The sequence below is a fragment of the Zalophus californianus genome, chromosome 4 (assembly GCF_009762305.2).
Source record: "Zalophus californianus isolate mZalCal1 chromosome 4, mZalCal1.pri.v2, whole genome shotgun sequence".
In the NCBI taxonomy this organism is placed as follows: domain Eukaryota; kingdom Metazoa; phylum Chordata; class Mammalia; order Carnivora; family Otariidae; genus Zalophus; species Zalophus californianus.
Genome location: NC_045598.1, coordinates 35,892,896 through 35,913,361, shown reverse-complemented (window position 1 = coordinate 35,913,361; position 20,466 = coordinate 35,892,896). Strand labels below are relative to the sequence as shown.

Genomic DNA, 20,466 nt, shown 5'->3' with positions numbered 1-20,466 from the left:
GTCCCACATCAGGCTCCCCCTGCTCTGTGGAGAGACTGCTTCTCCTTCTGCCTCTGCCTGCCACTCCCCCTGCTTGTGCTCTCTCTCTTTGTCAAATAAATAAATAAAATCTTTTAAAAAAAAAGAAAGAAAAAAATAGAGGAAAATCAACAGAACTTGTCATGAACATTCTAGAAGTTAACATCTCGACCAATAAAGAGATTTTTCAGTGTTTTAAAGCTTCAGACAAGTATCAGGGCTCCTTCATGGATTTTTTTTTTTAAGATTTTATTTATTTGACAGAGACACAGCGAGAGAGAGAACACAAGCAGGGGGAGTGGGAGAGGGAGAAGCAGGCTTCCCATGGAGCAGGAAGCCCGATGCGGGGCTCAATCCCAGGACCCTGGGATCATGACCTGAGCCAAAGGCAGACGCTTAACGACTGAGCCACCCAGGCACCCCAATTCATGGATATTTTCCTCAACAAATACTGTGCCCTCTTTCAAATACATCTTATCAGTCCCTTTTTCAAGTATCCTTTTTTAAGTTTGCCGACCTTTGACTACAAGGTGCACATTCCTTCTGCTACACAATGCCACAAGGTCTCATATTTCCTACTTGAGTGTGAGACAGACCCTCCTCCCTTGCAGACCACAAGGCAGTTTCTGAGAGGTCTTAGATTGTACTTGTGTATAAAAAATTTTGATATAAGAGACTGGAATGTGGTGGTGCTAGCCATTGACTGGCAAGCACTCTTTTCCTTTCTTCTGGAATGTTGTCTTAAAAAGGCAAGTCTCATTTTTAAATTCTGCGTCTGTGGCCTTTTATTTAAAACAATAATCATATAGGGGCGCCTGGGTGGCTCAGTCGGTTAAGCGGCTGCCTTCGGCTCAGGTCATGATCCCAGGGTCCTGGGATCGAGCCCCATGTCCGGCTCCCTGCTCAGCAGAGAGCCTGCTTCTCCCTCTCCCTCTGCCTGCCACTCTGCCTACTTGTGCTATCTCTCTGTCAAATAAATAAATAAAATCTTTAAAAAAACCCCACAATAATCATATAAAGAATCCCTTTTGCAGGGGCGCCTGGGCGGCTCAGACAGTTAAGTATCTGCCTTCGGCTCAGGTCATGATCCCAGGGTCCTGGGATCGAGCCCCACATCGGGCTCCTGGCTCAGCAAGGAGCCTTCTTCTCCCTCTCTCTCTCTCCCTGCTCATGCTCTCTATCTCTGTGTCTCAGATGAATAAATAAATCTTTAAAAAAAAATGCTTTTTGCAAAAATACTTGAAGACTTCATAGTTTTCCGAAAAGCTTTCCTTAATACTTTGATATTCCAAACATCATCTTTTGAAGGCTAGTGTCCTCATCGTTTTTTTTTTTTTTTTTGGTTAACTATTCGATCTTCACTTTTCAATGGCTTTGGGTATGTTGTATGAAGCTCCCCAACATCACTTTCACTATTTCAAGTAATACATCTTTTACAAGGTTTGCAACTTTACTTTGCTATGGATGTGTGCTGTGTTATCCATTGATTACACAAAGATGTCAACAGAGCAATACTAAAGCTAAGCCAGATGAAACGTTTGAATCAGGAATAATTTTTAAGCAGTTTATTAGTGAATAATTTTATGTTATGATAACTTCTGCTTCCTCAGATGGGCTGAATGAATGGTTTCCTCCCCAAATTTATAAACTTAAGTCCTAACTCCCAGTACTTAGAATGTGGCTGTATTTGGAAACAGGTACTGCAACCTGATGCTGGAGAATGTGAAACAGATTAGGACTGAGATCCCCAAGAGGGGCAAGGGCAAAAAGTGCAAGCCAGTCAGCAAGTACTGGTACATCTCCAAAATGTTCCTGTGTGGGGACTTGGTCATCACGGTCCTGCGGAACCCACTCATCACCAGCAAGTAGGGGTCTCTTCCCCCACTGTCAGAATTCCCTCCCTCGTCCTATAAAGACCCAACCTTCATAACAGGAATAATAAACTTCTGTGTTTTTTCTAGTGGTCAGAAAAAAAAGAGGGTGCCTGGGTGGCTCAGACGGTTAAGCATCTGCCTTCGGCTCAGGTCATGATCCCAGGGTCCTGGGATCGAGTCCCACATCAGGCTCCCTGCTCCTTGGGAGCCTGTTTCTCCCTCTGCCTCTCTCTCTCGCTCTCTCTCATGAATAAATAAATAAAATCTTTAAAGAGAAAGAGAGAGAAGAAATTTGGACATAGATACATACAGAGAAGAAAATGTAAAGTCACAGGAAGATAGCCATATATAAGCCAAGGAGAAAGGCCTGGAACAAATCCTTCCCTCATGACCTTCAGAAGGAAGCAGTCCTGCTGATACCTTGATCTTGGATTTATAGCTGCCAGAAATGTGAGAAATAAATTTCTGTTGTTTAAGCCACCCATTCTGTGGTACTGTTACAGCGGGCCTAGCAAACTAATAAATACTCAGACTACCTCATAACTGTAAAACTTGGATCATGAAAGTGTGTCAAGGAGCTATGGAATCATACAGAAAGCCACTTGGAGGGCGCCTGGGTGGCTCAGTCATTAATTGTCTGCCTTTGGCTCAGGTCATATCAGGGTCCTGGGATCAAGCCCCGCATCAGGCTCCCTGCTCAGCAGGAAGCCTGCTCCCTCTCCCACACCCCCTGCTTGTGTTCCCTCTCTCGCTGTGTTTCTCTCTGCCAAATAAATAAAATCTTAAAAAAAAAAAAAAAAGCCACTTGGGGAGGGTGAGGTCAGGAAAGATGTCTCAGAGGAAGTGACAGCTAAACTGAACATTGAAGTAATTGGTGTTAACCGCAAATGGGCAAAGGGGTGGGTTGTTCCAGGTAGAAAGGACCAGAGAGAAAGACTAACTTCCAACATGCTTCCTTCCACCTACTTTTTGTCCGTTTGATCCATTCTCTCCACTGTACCAGTGTTGTGTTGCTGAACACAAATTAAGCCAAGTTAGTCCTGCTCCAAACTCATCCTTGGCTTCCTGCTACTTCAGGATAAACACAAAATCTTTTTTTATTTTTATTTTATTTTTTTGAAGGTTTTATTTATTTATTTGAGAGAGAGAGACACAGGGAGAGAAGGAACACAAGCAGAGGGAGTGGGAGAGGGAGAAGCAGGCCTCCCACAGAGCAGGGAGGCCGATGCGGGGCTCGATCCCAGGACCCTGGGACCATGACCTGAGCTGAAGGCAGACACTCAACGACTGAGCCACCCAGGTGCCCCTTTTTTATTTATTTTTAAATATTTCTTTTTGTTTTCTTTTTTTAAGGACTTTATTTATTTATCTGAGAATGAGAGAGAGAACACGAGAGGAGAGGGTCAGAAGCAGAAGCAGACTCCCCGCTGAGCAGGGAGCCTGATGCAGGACTCAATCCTGGGACTCCAGGATCATGACCTGAGCCCAAGGCAGTCGCTTAACCAACTGAGCCACCCAGGCGCCCCTAAACTCAGAATCTTAACTCAGTTTCCTAGGCTCTCCATCACAAGCCCTACCTAATTTCAGCATTATTTCATGCCATTCCACCCCCAATGACTTTGTTTCTATCACAGAAGACTTCTTTAGGTTTTTCTAACAGCTTCTTCCAGTTTCAAGGCTTTCCTCATAAGCTATCCAATCTGCATGGAAGACTATTCCCACTCTCACCTCTTTTAACTAATTAATCCCTATTCATCCTTTATATCTCAGCTGATTAAATCAGTACGCTCCTCACTCTGTGCTTTTCATAGCACTTCTTCCAAGTGTAATTAAACTAATTATGCAATTAAAGTCTGTCTCCTCCATTAAACTGTAGGGACCTATGTGTCTTGGTCTCCCGGGTGCGGCATTGTGCCTAACTCATATAAGTACACAATAAATATTTGTTGAGTGAAGAGCAATGGTTCCACTGGAAAACTAAAATTAGTTTTGTGTGACTTAAATTTAGAAGAATTTTTCAAAATTCCCTCCTAAAACCTCAGTGGCCTTTGGTGGGACTATAAAATACCTAAGATAGGACCTTAAGACAGGTGCAGAATGACAAGTTTTCAGACTCACTCAACGTCCTTCAGATGCACACTGCCTGGAGTGTCTGAGACAAAGCCCCTATCCCCACCTTTCCTGATTTTCTAACCTGGGACTCCTGAACTTCTGAATATAAGTGTTTTTTTGGCTCTTCATAGTCCTAAATCTAGGCACTGAACAAGGCGGTGGGGTGGGGTGGGAACCCAAGTTCCAGGCCCAGCAGTGCCAGGAAACCACAAGACTCTCATTACCTCGATCTCACCCTGACAAGACAAATTTTGGGCACCCTGGGACAGCATGTAGTGCTGAGAGCTGCCACTACATGGCGCTACTCCCTCAATGTACCTAATTCAAGAAAGTAGAAAGGGAATTCAGCCATATCCCAGTTTCTCCAGAATCAAAAAGGAAAGGCAGTCTGGGCTTGGGGCAGGTGGCACCCAGCATCCCTCAGTCCTGCATTCCTAAGGGAAATGGTCTGACCAGACAAATAAGACAAGCAAGTAGTGTGGATGCTCCAATGGCTTTATTAACTCCTTTCTGCAGGTGGCAGTACCTTGTAGCTAGACAGCTGGGAAGGAACCAGGAAGTGGTGGTCTCAGTATGGGTCATTAAAGGGGTACAGAGGGTGCCCTGCATCTCTCGGGACCCTCTTACCATCCACCTGGAAAGAGAGACAGACAGATGGCTCCATTAGGAGGAGTTGACATTCCAAAGACACAGCATCTTTCCCTGAATCTTCCTCTGAACATCACCTGTATACAGTACTATGCCAGATGGTAGTACAGGTACCTGGGCCTCAGAGAATGCCAGTGTTGACAGCATCCCAGCAAACCATAGCCTGGTATATACCTGCCCCTGCCCCTGCCCGTAAGAGTTTGCAGTCTCAGCTGGAATAAGGAATATTTATTTTCCTATCTGTAACAGGCTTCAACCCAACCTCAATCTCTCTACCAAGGTTGAGGCCTTCTAGGCTCCTCTTACTTATACCATTTACTGAGAACTTGCTATGGTGTCAGGAACTGGGATCATTTTACAGACAGGAAACTGAGGCTTATAGAAGTGAAATAACTTGTTCTAAGTCACAAGATATTGAGGCAGGACTAGGACTCAGAGGCTATAATGCTTTCTCCCCGAACTATATTATTTCCCCAAGCTTAAGAAAAAGAAAGGAGCCCACTGTGTCCAAGACAACAATCCTACCAACATCCTGCCTCTCCTCTAACCAGCAAGGTTGAGGCCAGATTTGGGCCACAATTCCACCCCAAATCTTACATTCCCTAACTCTGGCAGGTGATATATACTCACTGTGAGCATGGGCACAATGTATCGCCAATTTTTATTCAGGGCATCTAGTTGCTTCATCTCATCTGGGCTAAAGGTAAAGTCAAACACCTGGGGATGGAAAGTGGGGGTCAGGAAAGCCAGTTTCGTGTGCAGAAGTTGGGATTCCAGAACACTATCTTCTTGTCAGGCAGAATCAGAATCAGACTGTGTCCCAGTGGGCTAAAGAAGACAGAACCCATCACCAAGTACCTGGATATTCTGGAGGATACGTGAAGGGGTGATACTCTTGGGGATGCAGATCACTTTCCGCTGGACCTGCCACCTAAGGTGGGGGATTGAAGTAGATGAGGAAGAGGAGTCAGTCCTCACAAGCATTGTTTCGACCTCCACTCAGCCTTCTCTAAATTCCTGGAGTCCCTGAGCCCCAATGGAATGGGGGACATGCCTCAGAGTAGCTTCCCCCAGATTACACGGCAAGATTAGCAGCCTCGTTCAGGTAGTTGGATAAGGAATCCCTCAACCCTGGCTTCCCAAACCAGGTGCCCTCACCCACCTCCTTTACCCAAGACTGCCACACCTGAGCAGGATCTGAGCTGGAGACCGGCCATACTTTTCAGCCAGGGCCAGGACCACTGGCTCCTCAAGTAGGACCGGTTCATCAGGATCACGCCAAGCTCGATCAGAGGAGCCCAGAGGGCTATAAGCGGTCACCTCCAGGCCCCGAGCTTGGCAGTGGGCAATCAGCTCCTTCTGAGCCAAGTATGGGTGACATTCCACCTGAAACAAGAAAAAACCCATCAGTACAGGCTGGCCCCACCCAGCTTGCGGGGCCCCACCCAGTCGTGCACATCTTGACCAACCTTGCATTGCTGACCCACCCACTTCCCCTCAGCCCACTTTTCCCATTCTCCACCTTCCACCGTCCATTTCATTCTCTTCCCACACTTCAATGTCTGTCTGTATTTTTGGTTTTCTAATCTTGTATTTGATATGAACCGATACATAGTACTTGTTCTCACGGACAGAACCTCACTTTACATGTACATTATTTATATTTATTTCCATTGTGTTTGAATCAAAAAGACTTTTTAGCCCTTTTTTATTTTAGTTCTAGTGTAGTTAACTCACTGCCCTTCTTTATATTTTTAAGATTTTATTTATTTGAGAGAGAGAGAGAGAGACAGAGACAGAGAAGCAGGCTCCCTGCTCAAAGGAGCCCGATGAGGGGCTCGATCCATCATGACCCGAGCTGAAGGCAGATGCTTAACCGACTGAGCCCCCCAGGTGCCCCGATGCCCTGGTTTATGCAGAGAATTTCTAAACCAACACTTTTTTTTTTTTAAGATTTTATTTATTTATTTGACAGAGACACAGCGAGAGAGGGAACACAAGCAGGGGGAATGGGAAAGGGAGAAGCAGGCTTCCTGCAGAGCAGGGAGCCTGATACAGGGCTGGATCCCAGGACCCTGGGATCATGACCTGAGCCGAAGGCAGACACTTAACGACTGAGCCACCCAGGTGCCCCTACACCAACACTCCTGAAAACTTGTTAGCCATCTCCATGAAGGAGACCTATCATTTGCTCACTCATGTTCTTGCACACACACATACACCCCCAAACCAACGGATCTGCTTTGCTGTGCTCACCTGCAGGACAGCTGGGCGCACAGAGGCTACACTGAGCACATCATCAATCTGCCGACTGCTGAAGTTGGACAGGCCCAGTGCCCGTACCAGCCCCTTAGCCACCAGTGCCTCCAGAGCTTTCCAGGTCTCCTTGTAGTGGGTAGAGTCATAGCGGATAGTCCCATCGGCATTCTTAGGGAAAGGGTTGTCTCCCCGCCTAAGTGAAAAACAGTCCTCCACGAGTGGGCACAAATGCCAGGCTCCTGACTTACCTTATCCAGTCACTCTGTGTCCCCATACTAAGCCCAGAAAGGGCAAAAGGCCAAGAATAAGAAACAAGCATGGTTTTTCTCCCTTTCAGGTCATGACCCAGGCATTAACTCTATATAGAATGCCCATTTCCTCTCCTCTTTTTCCTAGACACAGACTGTATCTCCCCTCCTTTGGGAAGTCTTTCTGAACTCCTTCCTCCTCAGAGAGGTTGCAGGCTCTTGCAACCTTCTTCCAGTACAGGGCACAGAGCTGATGGTAAGGCTCCTTTCACACCCTCTGCTGGAGCTGATTCTCTACTGCAACCCTAGGCCTAGCTCAGCAAAAGCCAGCAGTTTCCTGAATGAATAAAGGGAGCAGGAGGGACCACTCATGTGCCCCTAGGATACCCACCACGGGAAGCTACGCTCCTTTTCTGTAGTTAAACTCCTGGCTGTGCTCGCATAAAAGGCTGAGTTCGCATGGCAAGCTGAGCAGTATTCCTCTCCTGCTCTGCTACTGTGCCTTACAAGATACTAACAGGACCCCCCCAACACCCGACTCCCCGGATAAAGACCCTGGCAAGGCTCACTCAAAGGCATAAGGCCAGTGCATCAGGTACAAGTCCAAATACTCCAGCTGGAGGTCAGCCAGTGTCTTCCGGAGGGCAGGCTCCACATCCTCGGGATGGTGTTTAGTGTTCCACAGCTTAGAAGTCACGAACAGCTCCTCTCGAGGCACCACCTGGTCCAGGGGGCAGGGCCCATAGTGAGAAGAGCTGTGGGCACCCAGTCTTACCCACCCTCACCTCTGGGAGAGGAATTAGAAGGAAGATGCCCCCAGATCCCTCCAGCCAGGCCCCAGCCCTCTCACCCCATCCCTCTGTAGCCCCATCCTCACCTTGCCGGGTCCCACGTTCTCCTTCAGGGCCTCCCCGATCTCAGTCTCATTGCCATAGATAGCAGCACAGTCAATGTGGCGGTAGCCTACACTCAGGGCATGCCTAACAGCTGCTTTCACCTGCCAGGTGACAGAAGCAGAGCTTTCAGCTCTGTTGGCCTAGGCAGAAACTGCCCTCCTGGACACCTGGGTGGCTTAGTCGTTAAGCGTCTGCCTTCGGCTCAGGTCATGATCCCAGGGTCCTGGGATCGAGCCCTGCGTCGGGCTCCCTGCTCAGCGGGAAGCCTGCTTCTCCCTCTCCCACTCCCCCTGCTTGTGTTCTCTCTCTCACTGTGACTCTCTCTGTCAAATAAATAAATAAAATCTTAAAAAAAAAAAAAACTGCCCTCCTGAGGGTCATTGATGGGAGAGGGGCAGGAATATACCACTGCAGTCATCTGTAAAGTAGGGGTGAGAAGATGAAAGATGGTTCTAGTCTAGGGGACCAGAAGCCTCTTCAGAGACTCTAAACCTTTTGCGCCAACCCAATAACCCCCAAGATTCTCTCCTATCCAAGCAATCTCAGTGGGGCCCAGTAAAAAACTAACATTGTATTCCCAGTTAGATGCTCAGAAGATGGATGGATACATTGACAGGGAAGAGAAGTATAAGTCATAGAGACTGGTTCTCCAGGCCTGAGGAGCTGGTTAGGGAAACATGATACACAGGTAAATAATTCATAGGCTAAGCCCACACAGAGAGATCCTTATGGAGCCACATAGATCACCTGAATTCTGGGAGTTCAGGGGAGCAGAAGAGTTCTGAGAGGGAGAAAAAATTAAGGAAGGCAGAAAAGTGAGATGGAGGCCCAGAGCCCTCTGTCAGTAAAGAAGAAAGCAGACAGGAAGTAGGACAGGTCAGTCAATTTGCTAAAAACCAGACTAGAAAACCGGCATCAGAAGCAGAACCAAAAGGGCGCCTGGGTGGCTCAGTTGGTTAAGCATCTGCCTTCAGCTCAGGTCATGATCCCAGGGTTCTGGGATCAAGCCTCACGTCGGGCTTCCTGTTCAGCAGGGAGTCTACTTCTCCCTCTTCCCGGCTTGTTCCATCTCTCTCTCTCTCAAATAAATAAATTTATTTAAAAAAAAAAACAAAAAAACAGAACCAAGGGTGCCAGGGCCTTGCCATTTAAGATCCCCATCTAGGTACAACTCTTACTATCCAGATGTACTCCCCTCAGCCCTGCTTGCCCCATACCCCCAGTCTTGGCCCAGTTCTGATCTCCACCCCCTGACCTTATCTAGCTCCTGGACTCGCCTGGGCCACGTCAGTGCCTACCTGGAGCACAAAGACCCTGGCTCCAGGGTTCTAAGCAGCTGGAGGAAGGAAAGCAAAGGGAAAAGAGGCAGAGCACACCACAAATACCAGCCGAAATCCCAGAGAGAAGAGGCTATTCTCCCTGCCAGAGTCCCTCTCAAACTTAATCCCCAAACTTCTCTAAACTCTGACTCAGATTTCCAAAGAGCAAGGAAGAAGCCCTGGGAAGATGCCCCACCCTAGGTGGGAGTTGCATCTCTAGTTATGACAACCCTAAGAAAGCAGGTCTCTATTCCCACACTCCCCTAAGCTGGAAGAGTCTACACCAGGGGTTATTAAATTCCAGCTAGCAGCTGCCTTTTGTTTGTTTTTTTTTTCAGCTAAGAACCATTTTTACATATTTAAATGGTTTTATCAGTACATAATCGTCCCCATTTTGCAACTTGTCCAGCAAAATCTAAATTATTAAGCATCTGGTTCTTTAAGAAAAAGTTTGCTAACCCTTGGTCTAAGCAGTTGACATAGCTATTCTTCAAACCCTGACACCTGCCATGCATGTGCCTACCTCTGGACTGAGCACTGGGAAGTGGCCCAGCCCTTAAGGAGCCCTACGTGGGAGGGCGCCTGGGTAGCTCAGTTGGTTAAGCGACTGCCTTCGGCTCAGGTCATGATCCTGGAGTCCCAGGGTCGAGTCCTACATCGGGCTCCCTGCTGATCAGGAAGTCCGCTTCTCCCTCTGAACCTCTTCCCTCTCATGCTCTCTATCTCTCATTCTCTCTCTCTCAAATAAATAAATAAAATCTTAAAAAAAAAAAAAAAAAGGAGCCCTATGTGGGAGAGGGCGACATGACAATACTCATTCAGTCAGTCAGTAGCACAGGGTGGTAAGTGCCATATTAGGGGTCAGCACAGGGTCAGGCACAGAGGGGTCCCATGTCTGCCACAGCACTCAGTGCAGATCCAATTAGGGAAAGGGCTTCTTCCTACTCTCTTGACCCTTCTGGGCCCCTCAGTCCTTCCTCTGAGTCAGCTCAGGAAGCCAAGGGCTCACTACCGGTCTCTTCCCTTGTTTCTTCCCACTGCCCTTCAGGCTCATCCCTACATGAAATGGAGTACAGCGATGGGGCTGCTAGGGAAAATTCAGGGACCCTCTCCCAAATTCTGCCTTTTCCCTAGCAGAGGTGCAAGAAGCCGTCCTCCCCTTCCTCCATCTCTCACCTGGCCAGGATCGCTCTTCCAGGTGCCCAGCCCAATCAGGGGCATCTTCTGCCCAGTATGCAGGAGGACACATGAAGCCGCCATTGCCCCCTGAAACACAGATGGGAAGAGAATGGGGTGGGGGTCAGTGTGGCTGCTTGAGCCTCAGCTACCCATTGGTCAAGACTCCTGTAAAACATGGCTGGTAAAGGGAGCACAGAGGTTGTGCACACATGACTGTGAGCAGAGGGCAGCTAAGACAGGGTAGCCCGAACCAGCCAAAGCCAGTAGCTCCTGGACAGACATTAACTGGACCACCGGCACGGCTGCCCTTCCTTCTGCCAAGCTAAAGGTCTGTGTTAGAGAGTTCCAATACAAGAGACCAAGGTGAGTGGCTCCCTGAAGTACCCAGCCTTGACCACATAACGTCTCAAGCCAGGGTAAGACAGGCAAAAAGGCCATTATGAGTCAGAGTGAGACCAGGTGACAGAACGGATTCAGGAACAGGTCACTTCTCTGCAGATGAAATGAACATTCCCAGGAGGTTGTCAGAAACTACAGATTCTCCTGGTCCCTCAAAAAGAGGTCTGATCGGCATGCTGCTAGGCCTGAGTAGGCTCTTAAAAGGTAAGTAGACCATTTTTTAGGTGAAAAAAACAAACTCAGAGAGGTGAAGTTATTTGCCCCCAAATCAACACCTGAGAAGTGGCAGAGCCAAAGATCCAAAGAGAAGCCAATGGATAAAGGCAAGAAAAGGGCAGGTAAACAGAGACTTACAAAATTCATGTGCTGTGCCTCACAGTAGACACATATTACAGTGTGCTACAGAAAAGCAAATGACTTCTGTAGGGCAAGGACCAGGAAATACTGACACTGGCTTTTAAGAGTGAGTTGGACTTTCCCAAGAGTCAGGGGAAGAAGGCTTTCCAGAAAGGGGAATCAGACACAGCAGAAAGCAGTAAGCTATAGACACGAGAAAATTTCCAACTGAATAAAATAGGTGGGTGATTGGAGCTTTGAAAATCAGAAATCTCCAAAGGGCCAAGAATACTTATTCAGTCAGTAAATGACGAACGTTCCAGGCCTTGTGCTAGGCCTAAGAGACACACGTATTCAAATAGAGTCCCTGCCCTCTTGGAGTTTACAGGCTGGTGCGGTGAGGACAGAGGATAACAGTACAATGTGTAAGACAGAATCAAAATCTGCGCAAGAGCTACAAGAAAAGAGTAACCCTGCTAGGATGGCTTCTTGGAGGTAATATTTGACTTTTTTTTTTTTTTAAGACTTTATTTTTAAGTCATCTCTACACCCAATATAGGGCTCAAACTCACAACCCCATGATCAAGAGCTGCATGCTTGGGGTGCCTGGGTGGCTCAGTTGGTTAAGCGACTGACTCTTGATTTCGGCTCAGGCCATGATCTCAGGGTTGTGAGATCGCACTCCATGCTGGGTGTAGGGACTACTAAAGATTCTCTTCCCTCTCCCTCTGCCCCAACCCCCTAATCTAAAAAAAAAGAAAAAGAAAGAAAAAAAGAGGAGTGCCTGGGTGGCTGTCGGTCAAGCGACCGCCTTTGGCTCAGGTCATGATCCCAGGATCGTGGGATCGAGCCCCGCACTGGACTCCCTGCTCACGGGAGAGTCTGTTTTTCCTTCTCCCTCTGCTACTCTCCCTGCTTGTGCTCTCTCTCTGTCCGATAAATAAAATCTTAAAAAAAAAAAAATTTTTTTTAAAAAAGATTCTCTCCCTCTCACACCTGCTCTCAAAAAAGAAAAAAAAAAGTTGCACTCTCTACTGATTGAGCCAGCAAGGTGCCCTTGAATCAAGTCTTGACTTCAATAGGAATTATCCAAGCAAAAGGGAAAAGAGAAAGAATGCTCACCCTAAGAGCCAATAAGGTAGAAATAACCTTTTCCCTTGATCTCATCAGTACTACAGATATCACTCCCTTGGGATTGACTGCATTGCCAGCAATAACTGTATAAATATAACCTTGGGGTACATGGGTGGCTCAGTCGTTAAGTGTCTGCCTTCAGCTCAGGTCATGATCCCGGGGTCCTGGGATCGAGCCCCGCATCGGGCTCCCTGCTCTGCGGGAAGCCTGCTTCTCCCTCTCCCTCTGCCCCTGCTGTGTTCCCTTTCCCACTGTCTTTCTCTCCGTCAAATAAAAAAAAATTAAAAAAATATATATATAACCTTTGTTTCCAAGTTCTGAAAAGACATCAAGAATGATATAGTAGAGCAGGAAATAAGATAACTTTTAAGGATAGCTGACATATCAAAATTGTCTTTCCTAATACTTCCGACTCTGGAAGAATTTTATAGTCTAGCACAACCTGGTCATGGAGACCACCTTTTTCTGCTAAACAAATAACAAAAATGTTCAGTCTGGGCAGCAAACCACAGATCACTAAGGGCAATACTGTTACCAAACTTCCCCGGGACACAAACTTCCCAGGGATCAGGCAAGCATGTCCGGACCTCACAGGAACTAGCCTGCCAGTCGCCACCACGGTCTGTGGCTTAGTGTCCTGGGCTTGATCCCCAAACAGGTGACCTGATGGCCTCTCCCAGATCTCCTAGCACACACTGGAGAACTCTGAAATTACACATGGACTTAGCCTGAAAGCTTGAACAAAAGCCTGATCTAAGGCAAAAAGGAAGAAACCTGATGCTTGCTTCTCCCTTTCTTTTGATGGTGAAACTGAAATCCCAAACAGCTGAGGCTTGGGGGAGTGGAGCTCATAGGAGAAGGAACACCTAACAAAGAACTTCACCCAAGAAAGAGCTCCAAAGGAGAGAATGGAGGGGCCACAATGAGAACAAATGTTTGTCTCTAGGACAGGAAGTCATACTCTGTCAGCTCTTCACTCTACCCTCATCTTCTGCCTCTTGCATTGGCATTCCAGCCTTCTCCTGCATTAACAGGTTCTGAAGGTGTCAGGAACTGCCTAGCAAGGCCTCTGGCAGCACTCAAAACCCCTGTTAACTTGGGAGAGGTTTTACACATAAAAGAGAAAAGCTGGCATGCCTCGGGGGCTCAGTCATAGAGCGCCTGCCTTCGGCTCAGGTCATGATCCCAGGGTCCTGGGATGGAGTCCTGCATCGGGCATCGGGCTCCCTGCTCAGCGGGGAGTCTGCTTCTCCCTCTCCCTCTGCCCCTCCACTCATGTGCTCGCTCCCTCTCTCTCTCAAATAAATAAAAAAAATTAAAAAAAAAAGATTTTGGCTGTGTGTGGGGAGAGGTGATATCAAGACTCAGGTTTTAGGGGCACCTAGCTGGCTCACTCAGTGGAGCATGCAACTCTTGATCTTGGGGTTGTAAATTCAAGCCCCACGTTGGGTGGCTGAGATTACTTAAAATCTTAAAAAAAAAAAAAGGGACTCAGGTTTTATTATTCCCAAGTCAGCACCTATGTTCCTTCTCTCTGGGGCTGTCTTCCCTTCTCAGAGGAGGGCTCTATAGCTGCTGCCTGGATGCAGGGAACTCAAAAACACAGGAAAAAGAGGAAGCAGTATTTACATGAGTGTTCTCTGGCTACGTGGGCCTTTCCTCTACTTCCCATAAATGCTGGTGTCCCTCGGGGTTCTGTTCCCAATCCTCTTCCCACTCCCTGGTTGAGCTCACATCTTCAGTTACCACATTAAACACTGATTCTGGGGCGCCTGGATGGCTCGGTTGGTTGGGTGGCTGCCTTCGGCTCAGGTCATGATCCTGGAGTCCCTGGATCGAGTCCCACATCAGGCTCCCTGCTCGGCGGGGAGTCTGCTTCTCCCTCTGACCCTCCCCCCTCTCATGTGCTCTCTCTCTGTCTCAAATAAATAAATAAAATCTTTAAAAAAATAAAATAAAAAAAAATAAACATTGATTCTGCCCACACGAGTTCTGGACATTCAACTCCCTCTGGACATCTCCACCAGTATGTCCTATAGGTATCTAAGACTCAACATGTCCAAAACTGTTCTCATCAAATCCAGCAGCAAAGCACAAAGGGAACAGTTCAAGGCCTGGGGTTACACGACCTGGGTTTGAATCTCAGCACCCCGGCCCATCTTTTGAAGAGATGCTGTATCTATTTTTTTTTTTAAGATTTTATTTATTTATGGGGCGCCTGGGGGGCTCAGTCATTAAGCGTCTGCCTTCGGCTCAGGTCATGATCCCAGGGTCCTGGGATCAAGCCCCGCATCAGGCTCCCTGCTCCGTGGGAAGCCTGCTTCTCCCTCTCCCACTCCCCCTGCTTGTGTTCCCTCTCTCACTGTGTCTCTCTCTGTCAAATAAATAAATAAATCTTTTAAAAAGCTTTTATTTATTTATGAGAGAGAGCGAGAGAGCACACAAGCAGGGGGAGCAGCAGGCAGAGGGAGAAGCAGGCTCCAGCTGAGCAAGGGGCCCGATGTGGGACTTGATCCCAGGACCCTGGGATCATGACCTAAGCTGAAGGCAGATGCTTCACCGACTGAGCCACCCAGGCACCCCAAGATGCTATATCTAAAGCACTATGCAGAGTGCCTGACCCATGCTCTTCATTCTGTATACTCTCTTAGCAGGGACTCAAGGCCCTGGATAAACACTTGTTAAAGCAAACATGTTCATAGTATAATCTATGGGATTTTGAAAAGCCATCTAAATAAAGCATTTCAGTTCATTTGGCATTTCTGACTATTATCTATCAGATTATGATTCTGACAGGTGATGGGTAGGGGGGTATACCCTTACCTGTACTTCTAATAAGCCAGCATGGAAAACCACTTTAAATATGTAACAGTGACCAAGATTTGGTTTATTTGGTTGGGTTAAAAATCCTATTAATATTGGTAAATATTTTTAAAGGGGCACCTGGGTGGCTCAGATGGTTGAGCATCTGCCTTCAGCTCAGGTCATGATCTCCAGGTCCTGGGATCGAGCCCCGCATCTGGCTCCCTGCTCAGCGGGGAGCCTGCTTCTCCCTCTGCCTCTCCCCCTGCTTGTGCTCTGTCTCTCTCTGTCAAATAAATAAATAAAATCTTAAAAAATTTTATTTATTTGACAGAGAGAGACAGTGAGAGTAGGAACACAAGCAGCGGGAGTGGGAGAGGGAGAAGCAGGCTTCCCAATGAGCAGGGAGCCTGACGTGGGACTCGATCCCAGGACCCTGGAATCATGACCCAAGCCGAAGGCAGATGCCCAACGACTGAGCCACCCAGGCGCCCCCCCCAAAATTTTTTTTTTAATTTGGTAAGTATTTTTTAAAAAGATAGTTTGCTCTGGACTGTAATGTAAAACCTAAGACTGCAGTAACAGTTCATGTACTTCTTGACATATGTGAAAAGAATTTTAAAATATATATTTATGTCTTTCTCCAGTCCATCCATATCTGCCTCCAAGGCTACTGCTCTAGCTTGAACCACCCCTACCTGAACCACCCATCTCTCTGCTTCCAGTTTGGCCGCTCTCCCCACAATCCATTCACTAAATCTGACCATGTGACCCAGAGGCTCAAACTCCTCCAGCAGTCCTTGCCTACCTTCAGGATAAAGTCTACATTCCTTAGTAATACCTTTCTTAACTTGGCTCCCACCTTCCTCATTTTTCCACCTCTTCATTGCAAACTCCAGGTTTCAGAGTGCAGAACCAGCCACCACTAACTTGAGTCCAGGCACATTTTGCTTCCCCAAGTCCCACCCTTGCCTGGCTGGCTGGGGCTCTTCCTTCAGCTAGGACTTGCTCCTCCCACTCACTGATAGCTGTGGGCTTAGCTGCAGTTGTTTATGTTGCTTTCCCTCACAGACCACGGTACTCCTTGAGGTCAGAGTGTATCATCTATCTAAACCCATCACTCCTAGAGTGCCTGCCCCATACATATACATAGAAACACACATGTGAGCGCACGTACACACACACTAAAGACACACACAAAGGCAAATGGTAGAGAGCTTGACAGCTGGGATGGGGGAGTGCATTTGAGGAAGTTACTGCCTTCATCACCTTCTTTCTTTACTTCTTGGGTAACCTGGAAAGAATCATCTCTGGAAAATATCAAAGCACTTTACCATTTTCAGAAAAACAAAACAAAACAAAACCAAAAAAAAGCAGTGGCTTCATACAGGATGATACTGGGATTGCTCCTGTACAAATAAGAAAACTGAGATCTTGGGGAAAGTAATAGGCTTGATTAAAACCATCAGGACTCTTTTAGGGAGATCTTGCAGCCTGAGTACAGGTAGGCTGAAGGGAAGAGTTAGTTAATAGTAACCCCATCTGGTGACAGTTCAGAATCCATCCAGTCTCGCTGTAACAGAGGTCTGAGGCAACGGAAAAACATGCCCTAGCTTTCCCAAACCCAAGGCAGGTGCCTAAGTAAGCTAATTCTACCCACTCCGACCACTTCCAAGAAGTATCTCTGCAATTCCATAGAAAGTCCAGAGTTCCTGCAAAAATCGTGTTGGTGAGCAAACAAAAAGAGGACAACTAAAACTTACTGAGCACCTAATAGTTGACGGGCGCTTTAAAAGCTTTATCTCACTTAATTCTCACTACAGTTCTGACGTAGGAACTCATTTAATCGGTGAGAAAACTGAGGTCCACAGAAACTGAGAACTTAGCCAAGACCACACAGAGTTCAAATCCGAAACCAAGTCAGACTGCCTCCAGAGCCTGCGCTCTCCGTTCTATTCCGGAGGCACAGAGATGGGGGCAGCAGTAGGAGAAACTCACCTCGGCTGGAACACAGAGCGTGAACAAGACAGTGTGATCTCTGCTCGGTCCTGCGCCCCGCCAACGAGCCAATAGGCCTCAGCTTCCGGAAGCGGTGGGCTGCAAGGGAAGTTGGCCTGATGGTGAAGACGGGGACCTGGCTTAAGTCTGGCAGTGAAGAGGAAGCTCCTCCCGGAGGCGGGGAGAGGACCGGGCTTTCAGCATGACACGCAGTGGTGGACCTCACCCCTGCCCCTCGTGAAGACCCGGAGGGCGGAAGCCAGAGCTGCGAGCATGCATCATCTCCTCCTCTGGCTGCTAGTGGTCGGATTGGCTGGAGTTTAGACACACTTCACTGCGCAGGGTTGGAGGAGGCGGGGGTCGGGCGAAGCACAAGCAGCCGGCCACGTGGGAGGCTTTAGTGGCCCGGGAGGCGGTGCCTCTGCTGGCCCACATTGCACCGCGCGCCGCGGCGACACCACTCTAGGCTGCTGGGGACCTTTCTGCTGGAGGGAGGAGGCTCCTGGGTGACACGTTGCAGGTTCCTCTGCTGTCTCGTGTCCTCCTGGATTCGCAGCACCAGCTCTCTCTCCTCTCCCATAGAGACGGGCTGGCCGGGTTTCCAGCGTATACTTAAGCTGGCGCGGTTATTTGGTCAGGCAAACAGGCTCGGAGCGTAGCAGCGGCATAAAAGTTGTAACTTAAAAGGAAGACCTCGAGCCTCTGGGCTCCAAGAGATAGAAAGTTCCTTGCCCCTCTATCTGGACTGTGGACACTGGCCGCGCATTAATGTGCCAGTACTGTGCTAGACTTGATAAACATGTTTTTATTGAATCTTCACCACAACCCTGTAAAGGGAATGTTCTTAATTTTTTTGTAAGTCTTTTAATTGAAGTATGGTATAGCATACATAGAGAAAAATGCACAAATCTTAAACGTACAGCTCTATTTTTTTTCCAGTGTAATTATTATCCAGGTGAAGATACAGACGTTACCAGTACACTGGAAGCCTCCTGTGAGGGAAGTATTCACGTTCCATTTTACAGACTGGACAGACTCAGCCAGGTAAAGTAGCTTGCCGGAAGTCACAAAGCTATTAAGTTACAGATACAATGTTTGAAATACCCCTTGCCATTTGGACCAAGAGGTGTCTTGCATTTTATGTGTTTTCCCCTCTGTGTAGCTCGCCTTTCTCCACATCTCCGTCTTTTCCTGCCCCTCTACTCCTCCCCATCTTTTTTTGCCCCCTGGATTACTCCCCACCATTTCCTCAGTACAGGTGGTGTCCTGGTAGACCAAATGCCCAACGTTTGATGCCATCTGTCCTCATAAAGTCACTCAGATTCCAGCTTATGTGATCAGAATTTTATATCCGTCAAACTCTAGATTGGGTTGTCCCAGCAGAAACTAAGAACCAGGCAGTAAGAAGCAGAAACTAAGAACAAAGTTCAGGTTCCCTTAAGAGATTCCTGTATGCAAATCTGGGCAATAAAGGGGCCACCCTAGAAGCTCACAGCCTGGAGACGGGGAGTAGGCCTATGTACCTTTTTTTTTTTTTAAGATTTTATGTATTTGTCAGAGAAAGCACAAGCAGGGGGAGCAGCAGGCAGAAGGAGAGGGAGAAGCAGGCTCCCTGCTGAGCAAGGAGCCCCGATGTGGGACTTGATCCCAGGACCCTAGAATCATAACCTGAGCTGAAGGCCGATGCTTAACTGACTGAGCCACCCAGGCGTCCCGGTCTATGTACCTTTCTTGGTTAAAAAGGAACTTGAGGCAAGACAGTGAGGGGAGGTGCTTAATCATACTCTCACCTGGCTCTTAGTCTCTCAGACCCTCTCCATACTTCTTACCAGTGTCGGGAAGGAAAGGGAGACCGTAAATCCAGATTCACCTCCAGGAGTTAATATTAGGCTGAGTGTCTTTCATCCAGTAGAGTGTCCTTCATGCAACTAGTACTGAGGCCCTACTGTGTGCTAGATATTCTGCTAGCATGCTGAAAATACCTTGAACAAGATCTTGCCTTCATGTGCTGAACTTCCAGTGACATTGTAGTAGAGGGCAGGACCACATTTAAGGAAAGCCTAAACTCTCCAGTTCATGAATGTCTCTAAAGGGCAGAATCATTTCTAAACCCTGGACAGCTCAGAAACTAGCCCTTAATGCAGGTTGTTAACCTTTTCTGTAGCAAAGGGATAATACCAACGTTATAAGACCTAATTTTCCCCCCAAAACTGTGAGAATCCCTGCATGGATAGCTACTGGAAATGGCCATAGGGTTGTACACAAAGGCACTATTTCTTTCTCAGTCCCTTGGATCCTGTGGTCCAATTCAAGAGCCTGCTGAGGGCCAGGCCCTCCTTTTTTTTTTTTTTTTTAATTTAAAGATTTTATTTATTTATTTGACAGAGCAACACAGCGAGAGAGGGAACACATGCAGGGCAAGTGGGAGAGGGAGAAGCAGGCTTCCTGCAAGCAGGGAGCCCGATGCAGGGCTCAATCCCAGGACCCTGCAATCATGACCTGAGCCAAAGGCAGACGCATAACGACTGAGCCACCCAGGTGCCCCTCAGATCCCCTCCTTTCCCCAGCAGGCCATTGCACCTGTACATGATTCCGCTGTACCATATTTCACTGATTTCAATGTGGACTCTGACCGTGTACTCTATCTTGTCTTACCCATTCAACTGGGAACCCTCTTCAATGCCAGAGACTGGTTTAAGAAACATGCCTTAGCTACCATTTTTTTTTTAAGATTTTATTTATTTATTTGAGAGAGAGAGAATGAGAGATAGAGAGCATGAGAGGGGGCAGGGTCAGAGGGAGAAGCAGACTCCCTGCTGAGCAGGGAGCCTGATGTGGGACTCGATCCCGGGACTCCAGGATCATGACCTGAGCCGAAGGCAGTCGCTTAACCAATGGAGCCACCCAGGCACCCCATAGCTACCATTTTTAATAACAAAACAATAGCTAATGGTTTTTGGGCTCTTACTATATGCATCAGACACTGTACTGAATATTTCATAGAGATTATCTCATTTAATCTTCACAGCAACCTTAGGAATAGGGACCATTATCATCCCCCTTTTGCAGTTGAAAAAAGAGGCTAAATGACTTGTGCAGGGTCACACAGTAAATGGAACCACAGCCAGCATCTCTTGACTCCAAAATCCAGGCTTTTTCCAGGACATCACTTGGTGGGCTGCATGAATAAATGTCTGAAATTTGTATTCACATAAGGTCGAAACACTCAAAGGAGTAACATGGG

General features: G+C 47.5%; 1 protein-coding gene across 1 annotated transcript; it reads right to left on the bottom strand.

Annotated features, from left to right (window-relative positions):
* Positions 1 to 4,478: 4,478 nt before the first annotated feature.
* Positions 4,479 to 17,602, bottom strand: AKR1A1 (aldo-keto reductase family 1 member A1). The gene is made up of 9 exons (XM_027581037.2): positions 17,223 to 17,602; positions 10,551 to 10,640; positions 8,037 to 8,156; positions 7,729 to 7,880; positions 6,909 to 7,104; positions 5,839 to 6,038; positions 5,511 to 5,583; positions 5,283 to 5,369; positions 4,479 to 4,638 (listed from the first exon to the last, which is right to left on the bottom strand). Exons 2-9 carry the CDS (start codon positions 10,632 to 10,634, stop codon positions 4,573 to 4,575), a joined length of 978 nt encoding a protein of 325 aa, XP_027436838.1. The 5' UTR covers positions 10,635 to 10,640; positions 17,223 to 17,602; the 3' UTR covers positions 4,479 to 4,572.
* Positions 17,603 to 20,466: the final 2,864 nt, after the last annotated feature.